We start from the raw sequence: 15,833 nt of genomic DNA, 5'->3' as shown, positions 1-15,833 counted from the left end.
ACTAAGCTCAAAAAGTGCAGGGAGAAGAACAGTCATACTCCCCTATTTTAAAAATTGTATTTTGAAATCATTTTTACAGCAAGGACCTTATCTATGTTAGTTACTGTTTGCCTTTGATGAGGAGGAGGAGGAGGAGGAGGATAACGAATAATGATGCTGACGATAAATGGGTAACATTTACTAAGTGCCCAGTATGTGCCAGGTACTGTTCTGAGCACTTTTCACGGACTAACTCGTTTAGTCCTCACAGCACCCTATGAACGCAGGCTGATGCTATTATTGCCCCAGTTGGACAGATGAAGAAATTGAGCTGGAGAGAGCGTAAGTCACAAGGTTAGTAGCGGGTGGTGTTGGGATTCAAAGCTGGAGTATGGCTCCAGAGCCCATGCTCAAATGTGCTCTCCTAAGGCTGAGTACAGTGTTTGACAGAGAGGAGTTCCTTGCTGAACGAATAGGAGAAAGCTTTGATCTGGAGCCAGGAACCACACCTTCTACTCCTGATTCTGCCACTGCCTCCCTACACAGCCCTAAACAAATCTGTGCTTCTTCCCACATGAAATAAGAAACCTGGATATTTCTTATTATAGCAAGAGATAGTATTTGCGGTTCTGATCCCTTCTGAGGTTTTAAATAATTTAATCCCCACAACGATACAAGGAAATTGAGGCAGACAGAGATTAAGTCACCTGCCCAAAATCTAGAAAATGAGAGAGGCAGGATTCAAAGCACTTCATTATGTTCCTAAACCATGCTTTCTAGCCCAGGTGGCTGCAAGGAGATGCCCCAGGGGCCAAAAGGAGCAGTATGGAACAGACAGACGTTGGGCTCCACCTGCCCATTTCCATCAAAGCAGCTCTACGTGTCTCTCTTTTGTAGAATGAGTTCCTATTTGACATTTCCCTTGAAGAAAGGGTCTCTGCTAAAACATAAAAGGTTGAAAACCACTGGCCCAAATAATTCTGAAATTTAATGAGACTCCCAGGTATAAGCTTGGACTTTTCTGGTAATCTTAGCTCATTATGACCACATAAGATGGGGACCAAGATTGCATGTAAGAACAGTCCCAGCTGCAGAAAAGGTCAGACGACACTGCTAAAGACGAGCTCCCACCTACCTGCTCCACTCGGATCTCAATCTCTCCATTCACCTTCTTCCCATGGAAATACTTTGACCTGTAAAGGGGAAGAAATCAGCTGAGTAAGGATGCAGGCTGTTTTACTCTTTTCTCCCTTCTCCCACAGGCCTTACCCCAGAGGTGCATATTGAGACACATCCTCGGCCATCCTACTGTCTCCTCCCACCTTCACTGCTGATTTTCTCAGTCTTTTTTTTTTTTTTTTTTTTTGAGATGGAGTTTCACTCTTGTTGCCTAGGCTAGAGTACAATGGCCCAGTCTTGGCCCACTGCAACTTCCGCCTCCCAGGTTCAAGCAAATCTCCTGCCTCAGCCTCCTGAGTAGCTGGGATTACAGGTGCCCGCCATCGCACTCAGCTAGTTTTTGTATTTTTAGTAGAGATGAGGTTTCACCATGTTGCTCAGGCTGGTCTCGAACTCCTGACCTCAGGCAATCCAGCCACCTCAGCCACCCAAAGTGCGGAGATTACAGGCGTGAGCCACCGTGCCTGGCCGATTTTCTCATTCTTTATAGGTGGTGTGTGGTAGAGGGGAGAGGGTGGATGAGAAGATTGGAGGCTCAAGTTCTGGTTCTGTCATGTCACTTGACCTCCCTGCATCACAGTTTTAGCGTCTGTAAAAGAATGATATTAATAACTGTGCTACAGGCCGGGCGCTGTGGCTCACACCTGTAATCCCAGCACTTTGGGAGGCCGAGGCAGGTGGATCACCTGAGGTCAGGAGTTTGAGACCAGCCTGACCAATATGGAGAAACCCCATCTCTACTAAAAATACAAAATTAGCCAGGTGTGGTGGCGCATGCCTGTAATTCCAGCTACTCTGGAGGCTGAGGCAGGAGAATCGCTTGAACCCAGGAGGCAGAGGTTGCGGTGAGCTGAGTTCACGCCACTGCACTCCAGCTGGGCAACAAGAGCGAAACTCAGTCTCAAACAATAATAATAGTAATAAAAATTGTGCTACATATTTCTAAGGGTTACTTTGAGGATTAAATAAGAAAAAGGATCCCACATAAAAAGGTTTGAAATGATGGCTATGCTAACTATCCTAATCTAAATCATTATACATTACATGTATCACAACACCAATACATACCCCACAAATATGTAAATTATTGTGTATTGATTTTAAAAGAATGAAAGGATGTTTATAGTGTTTTATCCATATTTATCTTAAATTCATGATTCTCATCGTGTTATCTTCACATATATGTTAATCCTATGTCCCCTACCCTTTGAAGGCAAAACCACAAATGGTTTACCTTGGTATCCTCCAACCCTCCAATTTAGTCTTCAGAAATATGTTGAATGTATAAAAGAATGATAATTGCTAGAAAGTGTGTAATTTAAAGTCTTTAGAAAATACAGTTTTGTTCAATCCAGTTTCATTCTCAAGTATATATTTTTGTGTTCTTTTAACATTAAAAATGTTATGGCATTTTAACTCTTAACAAAAATCAATGTTTTAGTGATGCCCATTATCCATATCCAAACCTTCTAACTATCCAAAATAGAGAATCCTACATAAATAATGCAGTATTGTTTTATTGAGTTTTATCTATATACCCCATATACTCCACCAAAGACTTATTATTGATCTATCCACTCTCACGCATTTCTCTATTTTTCTATGTGTCTAATAAAGCAGTCCTCATTCATTCCTTTGTCCATCTGCCATCCATCCATTCATCCATCTGTCCATTCGTCCATCCATCTATCCATCCTTCCTTCCTTCCTTCCTGCCTTCCTTCCTTCCTTCCTTCCCTCTTTCCTTCCATGGACTTTCTTCTACATCCCTGCCTCCGTCTTCTCCATCATCAATACATGATATCCCTATCTACCCATTGCTTAGACATCATCCCTGTACTCACTGATTCCACATTTTAATTATTTCTCAAATTCATTTGTCTGGTCATTTTTCTCCATAAGCACCCTAATCCTGACCTATGATTCATCTCTCTACTGAGAGTCTCTTCATATTGTTTTCATACTATTTATTACAATGACAATTAATTATAATTCGTAGCTGGGTTTAATGCCTGTGTACCACTAAACTGTAACACAGCTCCTTGAGGTCAGAAACAACCTATCATATTCATCATTTTCTTCCTAACACCTACTAGGGTGCTTAACACATAGTAGGAGCTTGATTAATATTTGTTAGATGAATACATGAGTGAAGAGAATGATGAAAAAACACTTGTTGAGTATCAACTCTTGTGCCAGAAACTCTGCTATAGAGTTTAACGTACATCCTTTCTCATTAGTGCTCACAACCACCACCACGAAGTAGACATTATTTTTTCCAACTTACAGATGAAGAAACTGAAACCTAGAGAGACTAAACACTTTGCCTAAGGGATGTGAACCCAGGACTTCTAATTCCGTATCTGTGCTTTTGCTCAACTCTGAAAAATAGCAGTGAAAATTGGGGTCTTTATGGGTTTGGATATCGTCTCACAAAAAGTAACAAAAGTTTCCATTTTCTCTTTTTGATTATTGGTATGATGACACTAATAGTTCTTGGTGACTTGCTGTGAACTGGGCATTGTGTTAAGCATTTCCATAAACTTCTTTGGGACAGAGACAGCTCTTTGCTTCCTAATACTCATTCTCCCCTTTTTCCACAGTAAGAGAGTTGACAGATTGGTACACAAAAACGTGCACCCCAACTCTCCCATCGGCTGGGTGCAGCCACAAGATTGATTTCTAATGGATAATTTTTTAAGCATTAAACAACCTTCTTAGTCTCCTATTCTTTTCCTTGGAAGATGGGTGTCATCACCCATTTTTTTCAGTCTTCCATCTGTAAAAGAATCCTTTTTGCGAATTTATTAATTGCTTCAGTCTGTCTGCTTCCAAAGTCTCTCTACCTACTCTTAGCTGATGCCGGTGGAGTTAATCTCTTCCCAAGACTGATTGACAGCTCTGATATTAGCACCACTTTTTCTTACATCCTGATGGGCTTAGATGTCAACTAGGCAGTACTTTAGTAGGAAAGGAACTATTAGTGTGACTCGAAAGCAAGATTTTGATTTTTTTTTCTCTCAGCAATGGTCTTCAAATAAATGCCTGTGTGGACAGCCTCATGCAAAGAGAATCTTTTCATAGTTTGTGAATTTCAGCATGAATCCTTAAAGGTGGTATCGGCAAATTCCAGACACAAGGACAGGCCCATGTCTAGTATTTACAGCGCCTGGGGCAAAGTGACAAATGGAAACCTGTGTGTCATACGTCTAATATTTAAAATTGACAAAATCAAGCCAGCAAACATTTAAATAAAAGGTATCTGTCCACCAGGCATGGTGGCTCATGCCTGTAATCCCAGCACTTTGGAAGGCCGAGGCAGGTGGATCACGAGGCCAGGAGTTTGAGTCTAGCCTGGCCAACGTAGTGAAACCCCATCTTTACTAAAAATACAAAAAATTAGCCAGGCATGGTGGTGGGCGCCTGTAATTTCAGCTACTCGGGAGGCTGAGGCAGGAGAATCGCTTGAACCTGCGAGGCAGAGGTTGCAGTGAGCCGAGACTGTGCCATTGTACTCCAACGTGGGCGACAAGAGTGAAACTCCGTCTCAAAAAAAAAGAAAGAAAGAAAAGAAAAAGAAAAAAAAGACGTCTGTCTCCCTTCCTTGGCAGATACAACTTCATAATGACCTTCAAGATTCAGAATGTAGACTTCTGAGAATTCTTTGCGCTCTACCCAGCACATTGTAGCATGAGGATTGCCAGCTCTTGGTTCTCAGACCTCATCCAAGATCCTCCTTAATTCCCCACCCACTCTCCTCTGTCCTGCATCACTGAGGCTCCTGGTGCGGGTATGTGGATGACCCAGACCACGTGGCCAAGCTTCATCTACTCTTTGGCCACCTCTTGGAAGACGGACCAAGAAATTGGCCTATATAGGCCCTGAAGTTGGGTTAAGGTTCCTTTGAGGAGGGAATTCTAGAGTTTGGGTACCCAGGGCATGGCTTAAGAGTGCAATTTGCAGGGTCTTGGTGGGAATATCCCCTCAGTCCTAACTCCTCTGCCTGTCAAGAGAGGTGTGGCTAATAAAGACCAGAGCAGGATCCAAGGTAGGTGTCCTTTGTAGATTTAAACAAGTCATTAGCTTTTAAATCCAAGCTCCAAATTTAAAAGAAGTATTTGGTGGGCCTGGGACCGGGAATGGTAACCTATGATTACAATCACCGGCATACTGAAAAAAAAAAAACAAAAAAACATGAATTTGCAATCACACAGGCTTGGGCTACTTCTACTACTCACCCACCATGTGTTCTAAGACAAGATACTTAGCCCTCTGGGTCTCAGTTTCCTCATTTGTCAAGTGGTGATAGTAACTACCAGGGAAGAGTGTGGTGAGAAACTCACATAATCCTCTATGCAACAAGGCAGTAAAGTGCAATGGCTTCAGGGCAGACAGCCTGGATAGGACCCCCAACTCCTCCACTCACTTGTGCAAGCTTGGGTAAGCCAACCTCTGAATACCTTAGTTTCCACACCTAGGAAGTGAGGATAATAGCAGTAGCCACCTCTCAGGGTTGTTATGAGGATTAAATGAAACAAGACATACAAAGCACTGAGAATAGTCCCTGGCACATAGTAAGCTCCAAAGTGTATAGCCCACGGCCTGAAACAATGCACAAGAGCAAAGAGCTATCCAGTGTTTACCCTGTACCTAGTGGGTGCTGCATGGCGGGGACCCACAAATAAAACAATCTGACCCTGTTGGGGGTTACAAAGCAGAATTATGACTCACCTTGATCTGTCTCATAGGTTCAAAGAGTGACGGCTGGTGATGGGGACAAAGAGGTGGCCTTGGTCTATAAGGACAGTCAGCCCCTTCACATCCTTCCTCCTATTTGACCCTTATGCCAACCCTGAGGGGTGGTAGGACTGGGATCACTCCCCACATGTTCCAGATGGAGAAGTCTCTGCTCAAAGTCACAGGAGTGATCTGGGTACCCAAATCCTAGAGGGAAGAATTTCCAGCCTTTCCTGGAGACACTAAGTGGTCTTTCAGATTTTTTGGATCCAGTCCAGAGCCCTGGCGTCCTTCATGATCTGGACCCTGCTGACCGGGGGTCTGCTTCCCCTCCGGTTTGCTGTCTATTTCACGGTCGCATCCAACTTCCTGCACTTCTCTAAATACTCCCTGTGCTGTCATGCCTCTGAGCCTCTGCACAGGCCATCCCCTCTGCTTGGTGCTTCCTTGACTGTCTCTTTCTCGTATTCCAAGATCCCATGAGTGATATCTGCTCTGTTGAGTTTTCCCTGACAGCACCCCCCTCCCTGGCTGGGATGAGCGTCCTCCCTTGGTTCCTACAGCACGCTGCACTTACGACCATTCCAGCCCTTACCACTCCACGTTGTTATTACACATCACCTATCTGCCCTCTGCCCCCAAACATCTAGTCTGTGAGCTCCTGGAAACCAGAAACTGAGTCTCCATGCTCACTGTCTCCAGTATCCAGCACGATGAACTAGGGCACAGCACACAGGCTTAACAAATGTTCCCTGACTTCCTGGAGATACTTGACTGCCATCTACTGGCGCACCATTGTAATACATTTACAGATCTACAGTCACTGCGATGGGGGGGCATGTACCAGGCCAACCTGCGCAACTGGCATTCCTCGACTTGATTCTAATCTGGAACCCGAAGCACTTTGCGCTACACCAATACCACCCAAGCAGCTGTGGTCTTAATGAGACCTCACCTTCCCAGGAGAAACATTTGTTTTGCCCATCTCTGGAATGTTTACTGCAGGGCCTGGCAGACCGACTGGGGCTGAAGCTGAGGGTCAGGGAGTCCATCCCCCCGCCTGGCTGCAAGTCAGAAGTCTGTCTCCTGATGGGCCACACAGACTGCTGCCTCCTTGCCGGGGGCTCATTCAGGCTTGAGCTGCCTCTGAACGGCTCTGTCTGGCAGAGGGAAGGGTAGGGATGGTCTGGAATTCTAGATGCCTTTGGGGGCTGGGGTTGCTGCCTCTGTAATTGACTGGCTGTCTGACCTCAGGCAAAATGGATGGACCCGCTGTGCCTAAGGGCTCTATCTCTCACGGCTGCCTCCTCCTCACACCCTAGTATGTTCAATCTCATAACGGGCTCCCTGAATACCTCAGCCAATCAATCAAGTCCTTGGCGTGGGGAAGAAGGTGGGGAGAGCTCTGGATTCCACGAAGATTCTGTCTCTGTGGGTGGTCTCATATTTTACTGCCACATCTGAGGCCCCAGGAAGAAGAATATTATAAAACTGGTGCTGCCTGGGGTGGGAAATCCCTAGTTGGGGGAGGCGGGAAGTGTGCACAAGATAGATTGATGAGGAATGGGTATGGGGCTCTTTTGTGGCTGCAGCAGGGGCAGAAGAAGGGGAATTCATACAAACAGGATCTGTCTTCAAACAGGACTTTTCTTCCCAATAAATTGATCCTGTATGTAGAGTTAACGCAGGCAGGGCTTGGTGATGGACCTTCTAAGGAAGGAGAGGTCGGGAATGTCCTGTCCCAGGGACAGCTGTCTCTCCACAGGTCACCCCCACTGGGGGTGGGACGGAGATAGAGAAAGAGATTTTCATGTTTCTGATGCAACACGTCGGTTGCTGATTTGTGGCCCAGGCAGAGCAGGGGAGACAGCCAATGGGCCGTGCAGAAAATGGTTGAAGGCAAAACATTCAGGCTTTGCCAGTTAGCAGGAGAGTCACGTGGCAGGCTGGATGGGCAGAGATGTGGCAGAAGAAAGACCTTGGAACACAGAGGGACCCAAGATCTGATGATTCTAGCTCCATTATTTTCTCCTGAGAACAGCACACCCTCCTGGCACCTTCCCATTGCCAGATACAGGGACTTCCCCACCCCAAACGATGGTGCAGCCTCTCAGTCCTCCATGCAATTAGCAAGGTCCAGTGAATCAGGAAGGGAAGGAATGCTCTAAGAGTGATGAGACTCCCTACACCTGTATGGGGATCTGCGGAGGCAAAAGACTGAGACATAACAGGGTCAGAGGATGTGACAAATGATCGCCACCATTCGCCTCTGAGAACAATAGAGAAGGAGACTTTTGTGGGCAGGATCTGATCACAATTGACATCACTTATTCACTCCCTCATTCAATCACTACTTATTAAGCCTTAGGTGGACTAGGCACCATACCAGACATAGGAGTAGATACAGCAGATACAGTGGCAGATGTAGTCCTTGTTCTTGGAGAGCTTACATGCTCATTGAAAAGACAAAAGTAAATACATAAACAGATAAAAAGAATGAGTACTATGAATAAAATGCAAAATCAATGGAATTGAGAATAAGACATGGGGTGCAGGGGAGATTGGACTTAAGTTGGTAGAAAAGGCTTCTTTGAAAGACACTGAGGCTGGGAGCAGTGGCTCATGCCTGTAATCCCAAAACTTTGGGAGGCCAAGGTGGGTGGATCACGAGGTCAAGAGATCGAGATCATCCTGGCCAACATGGTGAAACCCCATCTCTACTAAAAATACACAAATTAGCAGGGCGTGGTGGTGCATGTCTGTAATCCCAGCTACTTGGGAGGCTAAGGCAGGAGAATCACTTGAACCCAGGTGGCAGAGGTTGCAGTGAGCCAAGATCTCGCCACTGCACTCCAGTCTGGCAACAGAGCGAGACTCTGTGTCAAATAATAATAATAACAATAATAATTTAAAAATAAATAGATAAAGAGAAGAGTACTATGAATAAAATGCACAACCAATGTGATTGAGGATAAGATGTGGGGTGCAGAGGAAATTGGACTTCAGTTGGTAGAAAAAGTTTCTTTCGAAGACACTGAACATACACAGATAGACCACCTACTATGTGCTAGAGTCCACAGGCTTTAAGGAAACAAGCGCAGAGACAACATAGCTAGCTCTTGGCCTCAGGGGGCTTACTACCTAATGGGAGGGACAGACACAAAAATAGAAAATGACCACACAGGGCATTCACACAAATATTACTCTCAACTCACAGAAAAAGCAGCCAACTCAGCCTGAAGGTCAGGGGTCACTTTCCTGAGGTCACGGTCCATCCATCCATCCAATGTTTGGTACCTAGTCTTTGCCAGGGCTGCAAAGGTGAGTGCAGCAGGATCTGGATGTATGTGTCTGCTGAAAGGACACGGGCAAGGACAAAGGAGGTAGGTACACCCTGGGGGCACCCGAGAGAGAGATGAATGTTCCTGGGTATGTCCTTTAATGTACAACAGGCACAGAGCAGAAGACCTGGGTTTGAGTGGGCAGCTCTGGCACCTGCCACCTGATTTTGGACCAGCTTCTGCTTCCTATTCTGTAGATGGGGATAAGAAGATCTATTCACAGGGTTGTCAAGAGGATTATATGAAGACACAGATTTAAGGGCCTCTGTAATCTGCCAAGAATGTGCTAGCAAGTGAGCTGTTCCCCAGTGGGCTGCAGGGGTAGAACTTGATCTCTCCAGGTAAGGAAGTGCATGAGCACAACTAGCCTTGGAGACAAGCCCAGGTCCCATTCAGCTATTTATTTCCTAGTGCTGCCTCAGGCCAGTGTCAACCTTCCTGAACCTTGGTTTCCTTATCTGTAAAAATAAGGACATTACTACATCTGCTGTAAGGACCCCATGAATGATATCCCTGACACATGGCAGGTGTTTAACTAATGTTCACCTCTTTCCCTCCTGTGTGTCAACATGATGGGTGGAGGGTCAAGACCAGCTGGGTATGTCCCTGAGAACATGACAGGACATTTTCTCCCTCAAAGAGGAAGAAGATGGTAGCATCTGCCTTGCTCTAAATGAAATCCTGCTTGGTTTTGAGCATGATGGAGACCTTCCCTGTCTAATCCCTGGGAGCTCCCTTCTTCTCCAGCATAGGCCTTTAGGGTAAATAAAGTCATCAGGGCCAGGCAAGGTGGCTCATGCCAGTAATCCCAGCACTTTGGGAGGCCGAGGTGGGTGGATCACCTGAGGTCAGGAGTTCAAGCTCAGCCTGGTCAACATGGTGAAACCCTGTGTCTACTAAAAATACAAAAATTAGCCGGGCATGGTGGCATGAGCCTGTAATCCCAGCTACTCGGGAGGCTGAGGCAGGAAAAACACATGAACCTGGGAGGCGGAGGTTGCAGTGAGCCAAGATCAAGCCATTGCACTCCAGCCTGGGTGACAGAGTCAGACTCCATCTTAAAAAAAAAACAAAAAAGTCATCAAACACCCACTCCCTGTGACTGGAGAGGACAGGCTAGAATGTCATCTCCCAGTCTCTACCTCTCTCTTCTCTAAAGACACAGCACTATGTGACCCTCATTCCTACAGATGTCTGCAAGTTCACAGTCTTCATACCACAGAAAGGGTTAACATTTGGAAGGCTACATCATGCCTTCAGCAAACACTTATTGAGCATCTACTAAGGGCCCAACTGAGGAAATCCCCACAGGAAAAGTAATATACTAAAAAGTAATTCATACCAAGGTGCAAGTGACTAATATCTGATCATTCCAGAAAAGGGTTTTTGATGGCATAAGGAAGATAAGAGGATCATGGGGATATTGTGTGTCTTGTTTGGCAAGGGAATGTGGAGCCTGTCAAGGTGAAAAGTGCAGACCACCAAAAGAGAGGCTAAGAGCATTTATTATCCATTCATCCACCCAACTACCCATCCATGAATCCATCCAACCATCCATCCATCCATCCATCCATCCATCCACATATTCATCCATCCATGCATCCATCCATGCATCTATCCACCCACCCACCCACATATTCATCCATCCATGCATCCCTCCATGCATCCATCCATCCATCCACCCACCTACCCACCCATCCACCCGTCCATCCACACATTTGCCCATCCATCCACATATCCATCCATCTAGGATATACTATATTCTCAGCACTGTGTTAGATAGGCCCTTGAAATTGCACTGAACAAAACAGCCCCCTTGCCATCCTGGTTTTTACTATCTAGCCAGGAGATAGTCCCAGAAGAGGAACTAGACCAAATAGTTACTCTGACGCCTGTCTTCTTTATCAGAAGTTGCCAACTAGTAGACCTCATAGAATCCACAGTCTTGTTTTGTTGCACTTAAATTGTATACTTTTACTTTTAAAATAGAAAACCTTCGCTAGCAAGGTGACTCATGCCTGTAATCCCGGTACTTTGGGAGACTGAGGTGGGCGGATCACTTGAGGTTGGGAGTTCGAGACCAGCCTAGCCAACATAGCAAAACGCCATCTCTACTAAAAATACAAAAAAAAATTGGCCAGGCGCAGTGGCTCACGCCTGTAATCCCAGCACTTTGGAAGGCCAAGGCAGGCAGATCACAAGGTCAAGAGATTGAGACCATCCTGGCCAACACAGTGAAACCTTGTCTCTACTAAAAAAATACAAAAAATATTAGCCGGGCGTAGTGGTGCGTGCCTGTAGTCCCAGCTACTCAGGAGGCTGAGGCAGGAGAATTGCTTGAACCCAGGAGGCGGAGGTTGCAGTGAGCCAAGACAGTGCCACTGCACTCCAGCCTGGGCGACAGAGTGAGACTCCGCCTCAAAAAAAAAAAAAAACATTAGACCGGCATTGTGGTGCACACTACTGGGGAAGCTGAGGCAGGAGAACAGCTTGAACTCGGGAGGCAGAGGTTGCAGTGAGCCGAGCCTGCACCACTGCACTCCAGCCTGGGTAAGACAGTGAGACTCCATCTCAATAATAGTAATAATAATAATAATAATAGAACATTCATATAGAAATTCATATCTCTGACTTTTCTTGAAAATCAGTAACTCGACAACACCAGGCCCTTATTCCCATATGGCAAAAACTGGCTGCGTGGCCTGCAGCTGCTGCCTCAGAGGAGGCATCAGTTCTCACGCCCAACACAGTTCCCAGTGCTCCCTGTCATCTCTCTGCAGCCAAAGCCAAGTGGCAGATATCATCTGTCATAGAGCCTATGCTGCTGCTTTTCTTATACCAGGGAAATATTTCTCTATGCCTGTGCTTTTTCCTACCACCTGCCCCTTCACTCACAGACTGATTTGTCCCCTCTGAGCAGCTGCACAGGCAACCCCTAATTTCGCTAAGCCTATTCTGAAGATGGCAATTAGCTCAGTGCAGATCTTCAGGAAACCCGCACTCCTGTCCCTCCTGCAAACCCAGGGCAGGAAGTCAGGAAAATGGAAATGAAGCACCATCCCTTCTCCTGCCGTCACAGATGGCTTCTCTCCTGTCGAAGATGCACGTCCCAGGCAGGCCTCCACAGGCCCCAGGGCTTCCTAGACGTTCTGTAATGAGGCTGGCATCTGCCCAGAGCCCTGCCTCCCCCAGGGCAAGGCTGTAACTCAGGCAGAAATCAACTCCACCCCAGGAGTAGCTATTGCTCAAGAAGACTCGTGCATCCGAGGGACTCTTTGGAAAGAAGGTCACTTGGAGGGCCTGGGCCAGAAAGCTAGGTTGTGGAGGATAAAACACGACTCACAAGTGAAATGCTGAAACTCCTCAGAGTTTGCCCAAGGCAAGGGCATGAGAAGTGACTAGAGAAGATATCAGAGAGAAAACAAAAGGTTTCAGGTCCGAGCTTCCTTTTTAAAGGCTTGCAGCCTGACCCCTTCAAGGTCTAAGCCCCACTATTTTTCCCAAATGGGTAGCCAAGCTGTGTCTGAACACCTGCACGTGATGGGGAGCTCATTGCCTCAGCAGGCAGCCCACTCAGTCTCTGGATGACTTGGCCAATTAGATGAATTTTCTGTACATTGAGCTGAAATATGTCTCCCTCTTTGTTTTCCCCCATTGGTTCCAGTTCTACCAGGTGAGAGTCTCACGAAACAAGTCCTCTAGCTGGGTGGTTTCTAAACTTGGCTTTACATCATTTAAAAAATTCATCTCAGCCAGGCATGGTGGCTCATGCCTGTAATCCCAGCACTTTGGGAGGCCAAGGCAGTTGGATCACCTGAAGTCAGGAGTTCAAGACCAGCCTGACCAATACAGTGGAACCCCATCTCTACTAAAAATACAAAAATTAGCCGGGTGTAGTGGTGGGCATCTGTAGTCCCAGCTACTGGGGAGGCTGAGACAGGAGAATTGTTTGAACCTGGGAGGCGGTGGTTGCAGTGAGGTGACACCACTCCACCGCACTCCAGCCTGGGTGACAGAACGAGACTCCATCTAGGGAAAAAAAAAGAAAGTTCATCTCCCAAGCTCCAATCTAGATATTCTGATTCCACCATTGCAGGGGGACATCTCAGTGTGGCCTGTCCTGTATCCATTCTGCCTTCTTCTGGTAACAGCAGCTCTGTTTGCATTCGCATTGATGGAAGCAAGCCTTCTTTTTGTGCAGTCCTGGTGCGACTGTCCCAAAGTGCCCGCAGAGCAAGGAGTGGAACAAGCCGGGCTTGTTCTTCCCCAGGAATTGGATTTTTGAACAGAGAGAAACAAGGATGAAAGCAAGCAGGAGCTGATTTATCCCGAGATTGTTCCTGCTACCTACATCTGTGGAGGGGTCTAGGGATCCAGGGACCCAGCGGCCCCATCTTTCTGACACTCAGGTCTCCCTGTTTTCCTTTGCTTCTGAGAGCTTCCCCATACATTTTCAATAAATCTCTTTTGTTTGTTTGTTTTGTTTTGTTTTGTTTTGAGATGGAGTCTTGCTCTGTTGCCCAGGCTGGAGTGCAGTGGTGCGATCTCGGCTCACTGCAAGCTCCACCTCCTGGGTTCAAGTGATTCTCCTGCCTCAGCCTCCCAAGTAGCTGGGACTACAGGGTCCCGCCACCACGCCCTGCTAATTTGTGTATTTTTAGTAGAGATGGGGTTTCACCATGTTGGCTAGGCTGGTCCTCGAACTCCTGACTTTGTGATTCACCCGTCTCGGCCTCCCAAAGTGTTGGGATTACAGGCATGAGCCACCACGTCCGTCCCAAAGTCTATTTCTTTTTCGTGCAAAGAGCTGTATCCAACACAGAGGGTGTAGATGGTGCCTGGGAATCTGAATGTCATTGTGATGGAAAGTCTTTTGGGGGCCATGCTCTTAGTCCATCCTCACTGTTTAACATAGGAGAAACAGAGGCCAGAGAAGAAGGTGATCCCTCAGTACCAGCCTCAAGACCCCACAGCATCTGCCGAGTTTTTAGAAAGGCAGCCAAGAAGAGAGAAATTTAGGAAGAAACAGCACCCATCGGATTTCTCCCCACACTCTCTTCTGCTCAAAGGCATTTCCTCCAGATTTTCTAGCTCCTGTTTCCGAGGGTGAAGCTCTTCCCCAAGACTCCACTAGGACGGGGGTAACAACTCTTCACTGTTCCCCCCTCCTCCCCAAAAGAGCTGGGTAGGAAGCAGCAGAGGCACCAGGCCGCTGGATTGGACAGCGTGTAGACCTCACGGAGAGGGGTCAGCACTTGAAAAATTCCTCAAGTCAAAGGGCTCGGGGCTTGGGTGCCGCACAAGGCCCTCACTGTGTGCACATTGTCTCCCTGATAAAAGGGGCCGGGCCTGGGAAAACGGAGCCGTCTCCAGGCGACGGGGTAGGCTGCTGAGGAATGCCCAGGACCCCTCCCTCCCCCAGACACCAGGGCCAGGACGGCGAGGGGGTAGGGAGGGGCAGGGGGTGCAGCGTGGGTGCCCAGAGGGAGAGGAATGAAGTTCAGAGCCCCTCCAGGTGGTGTTGGGTGGTGTGTTTGAGTCATGGAATGAAGCAAGCAGAAAGTGACAAAACTCCCTTCATTAGGCCCTTCCTACCTCCACCCCCAGCCCCTCCAGCCATCCCAGAAACTCCTTCATTTCCCCACGCAAACAGGCAGGGCCTGCCCTTGTTCAAGGAGAGCCTTAGGGGTAGGGGAAGCGGTGGAGAGAGGCACAAGGATTTTGTTCCTCAGAGCCAAGTGTCTTCAACAGAGAGTTGTGTGTCTCCACTCTAAGCTTCTCAACCAACTCTAGGAGGAGGGGACTGACTTGGAGTCGGCACCTCATCCTCACAGCGAAGGGACTGCCAGCCTGCCAGGATCTTGACACCCTCCTCTAGGGCTTCTGGAAGACGGCCCTCCAGCACATCCAGCTGAGCTGAGAGGCAGGCCAAGTGGCTTCCTTCCCCCTGGCTTCCACAATGATTATATTCACAAGCAATTAGTAATTGCAATTAATTGTTAATAACAGTTACCATTTCAGGGCCTCTTAGGACAGCCTAAGCCGTGTACCAGCTCCACCCATGTCATTATCTCTAATCTTTCCAGTTACCCTTCCAGGAAGATATTCCATGACCCTGCCTTTCTGCTGAGGAATGTGAGGTTCGGAGGTTGCATTTGCCCAAGGTCACAGAACTGCGAAGGAAAACAGGGACCAGAGCCCACAGTACCCAGACCGTCTGGCTCTGGACTGTCCCTTCAGCTTTGCTCCCTCCCTCCTTGCTGGTGACAGACAGTCCTCGTCACAGGCAAGGAAAGCTACTCTCTGAGAATGGGGTCAATAGGGGGATCTGGTTTGGCTCTTCCAGCCAGAAAACAAAGCAGCTCTAAGGCCAACCTCTCACTGACCCCATGGTAGCAGAGCCAGCAGTGTCTCTTGTTGCTGCCCTCAATAAGCAGAGAGGCCAGATAAAATCCAGGACATCCAAATTTTCCATCCATTCCAAATTTCCAATGAAAAATACATCATTTTGTAGTATAAGTCTATCCCAAATATTGCATGGGATATACTCAGACTCATTCATTGTCTATCTATTAACTGGGTGTCTTGTATTTTTATT

General features: G+C 47.1%; 1 protein-coding gene across 2 annotated transcripts in view; it reads right to left on the bottom strand.

Moving 5' to 3' along the window:
- Positions 1 to 15,833, bottom strand: part of SYN3 (synapsin III) — a 543,258-nt gene that overhangs the window by 462,335 nt on the left and 65,090 nt on the right. For both annotated transcript variants that reach the window (XM_007975579.3, XM_007975580.3), the window contains exon 3: positions 1,115 to 1,172. In XM_007975579.3, the coding sequence (XP_007973770.1) occupies positions 1,115 to 1,172 (58 nt within the window). The remainder of the gene's footprint in view (positions 1 to 1,114; positions 1,173 to 15,833) is intronic.

Source organism: Chlorocebus sabaeus, chromosome 19, assembly GCF_047675955.1.
Source record: "Chlorocebus sabaeus isolate Y175 chromosome 19, mChlSab1.0.hap1, whole genome shotgun sequence".
Taxonomy (NCBI): domain Eukaryota; kingdom Metazoa; phylum Chordata; class Mammalia; order Primates; family Cercopithecidae; genus Chlorocebus; species Chlorocebus sabaeus.
The sequence above is the reverse complement of the archived record's forward strand: the minus strand, read 5'-3'. Positions and strand labels throughout refer to the sequence as shown.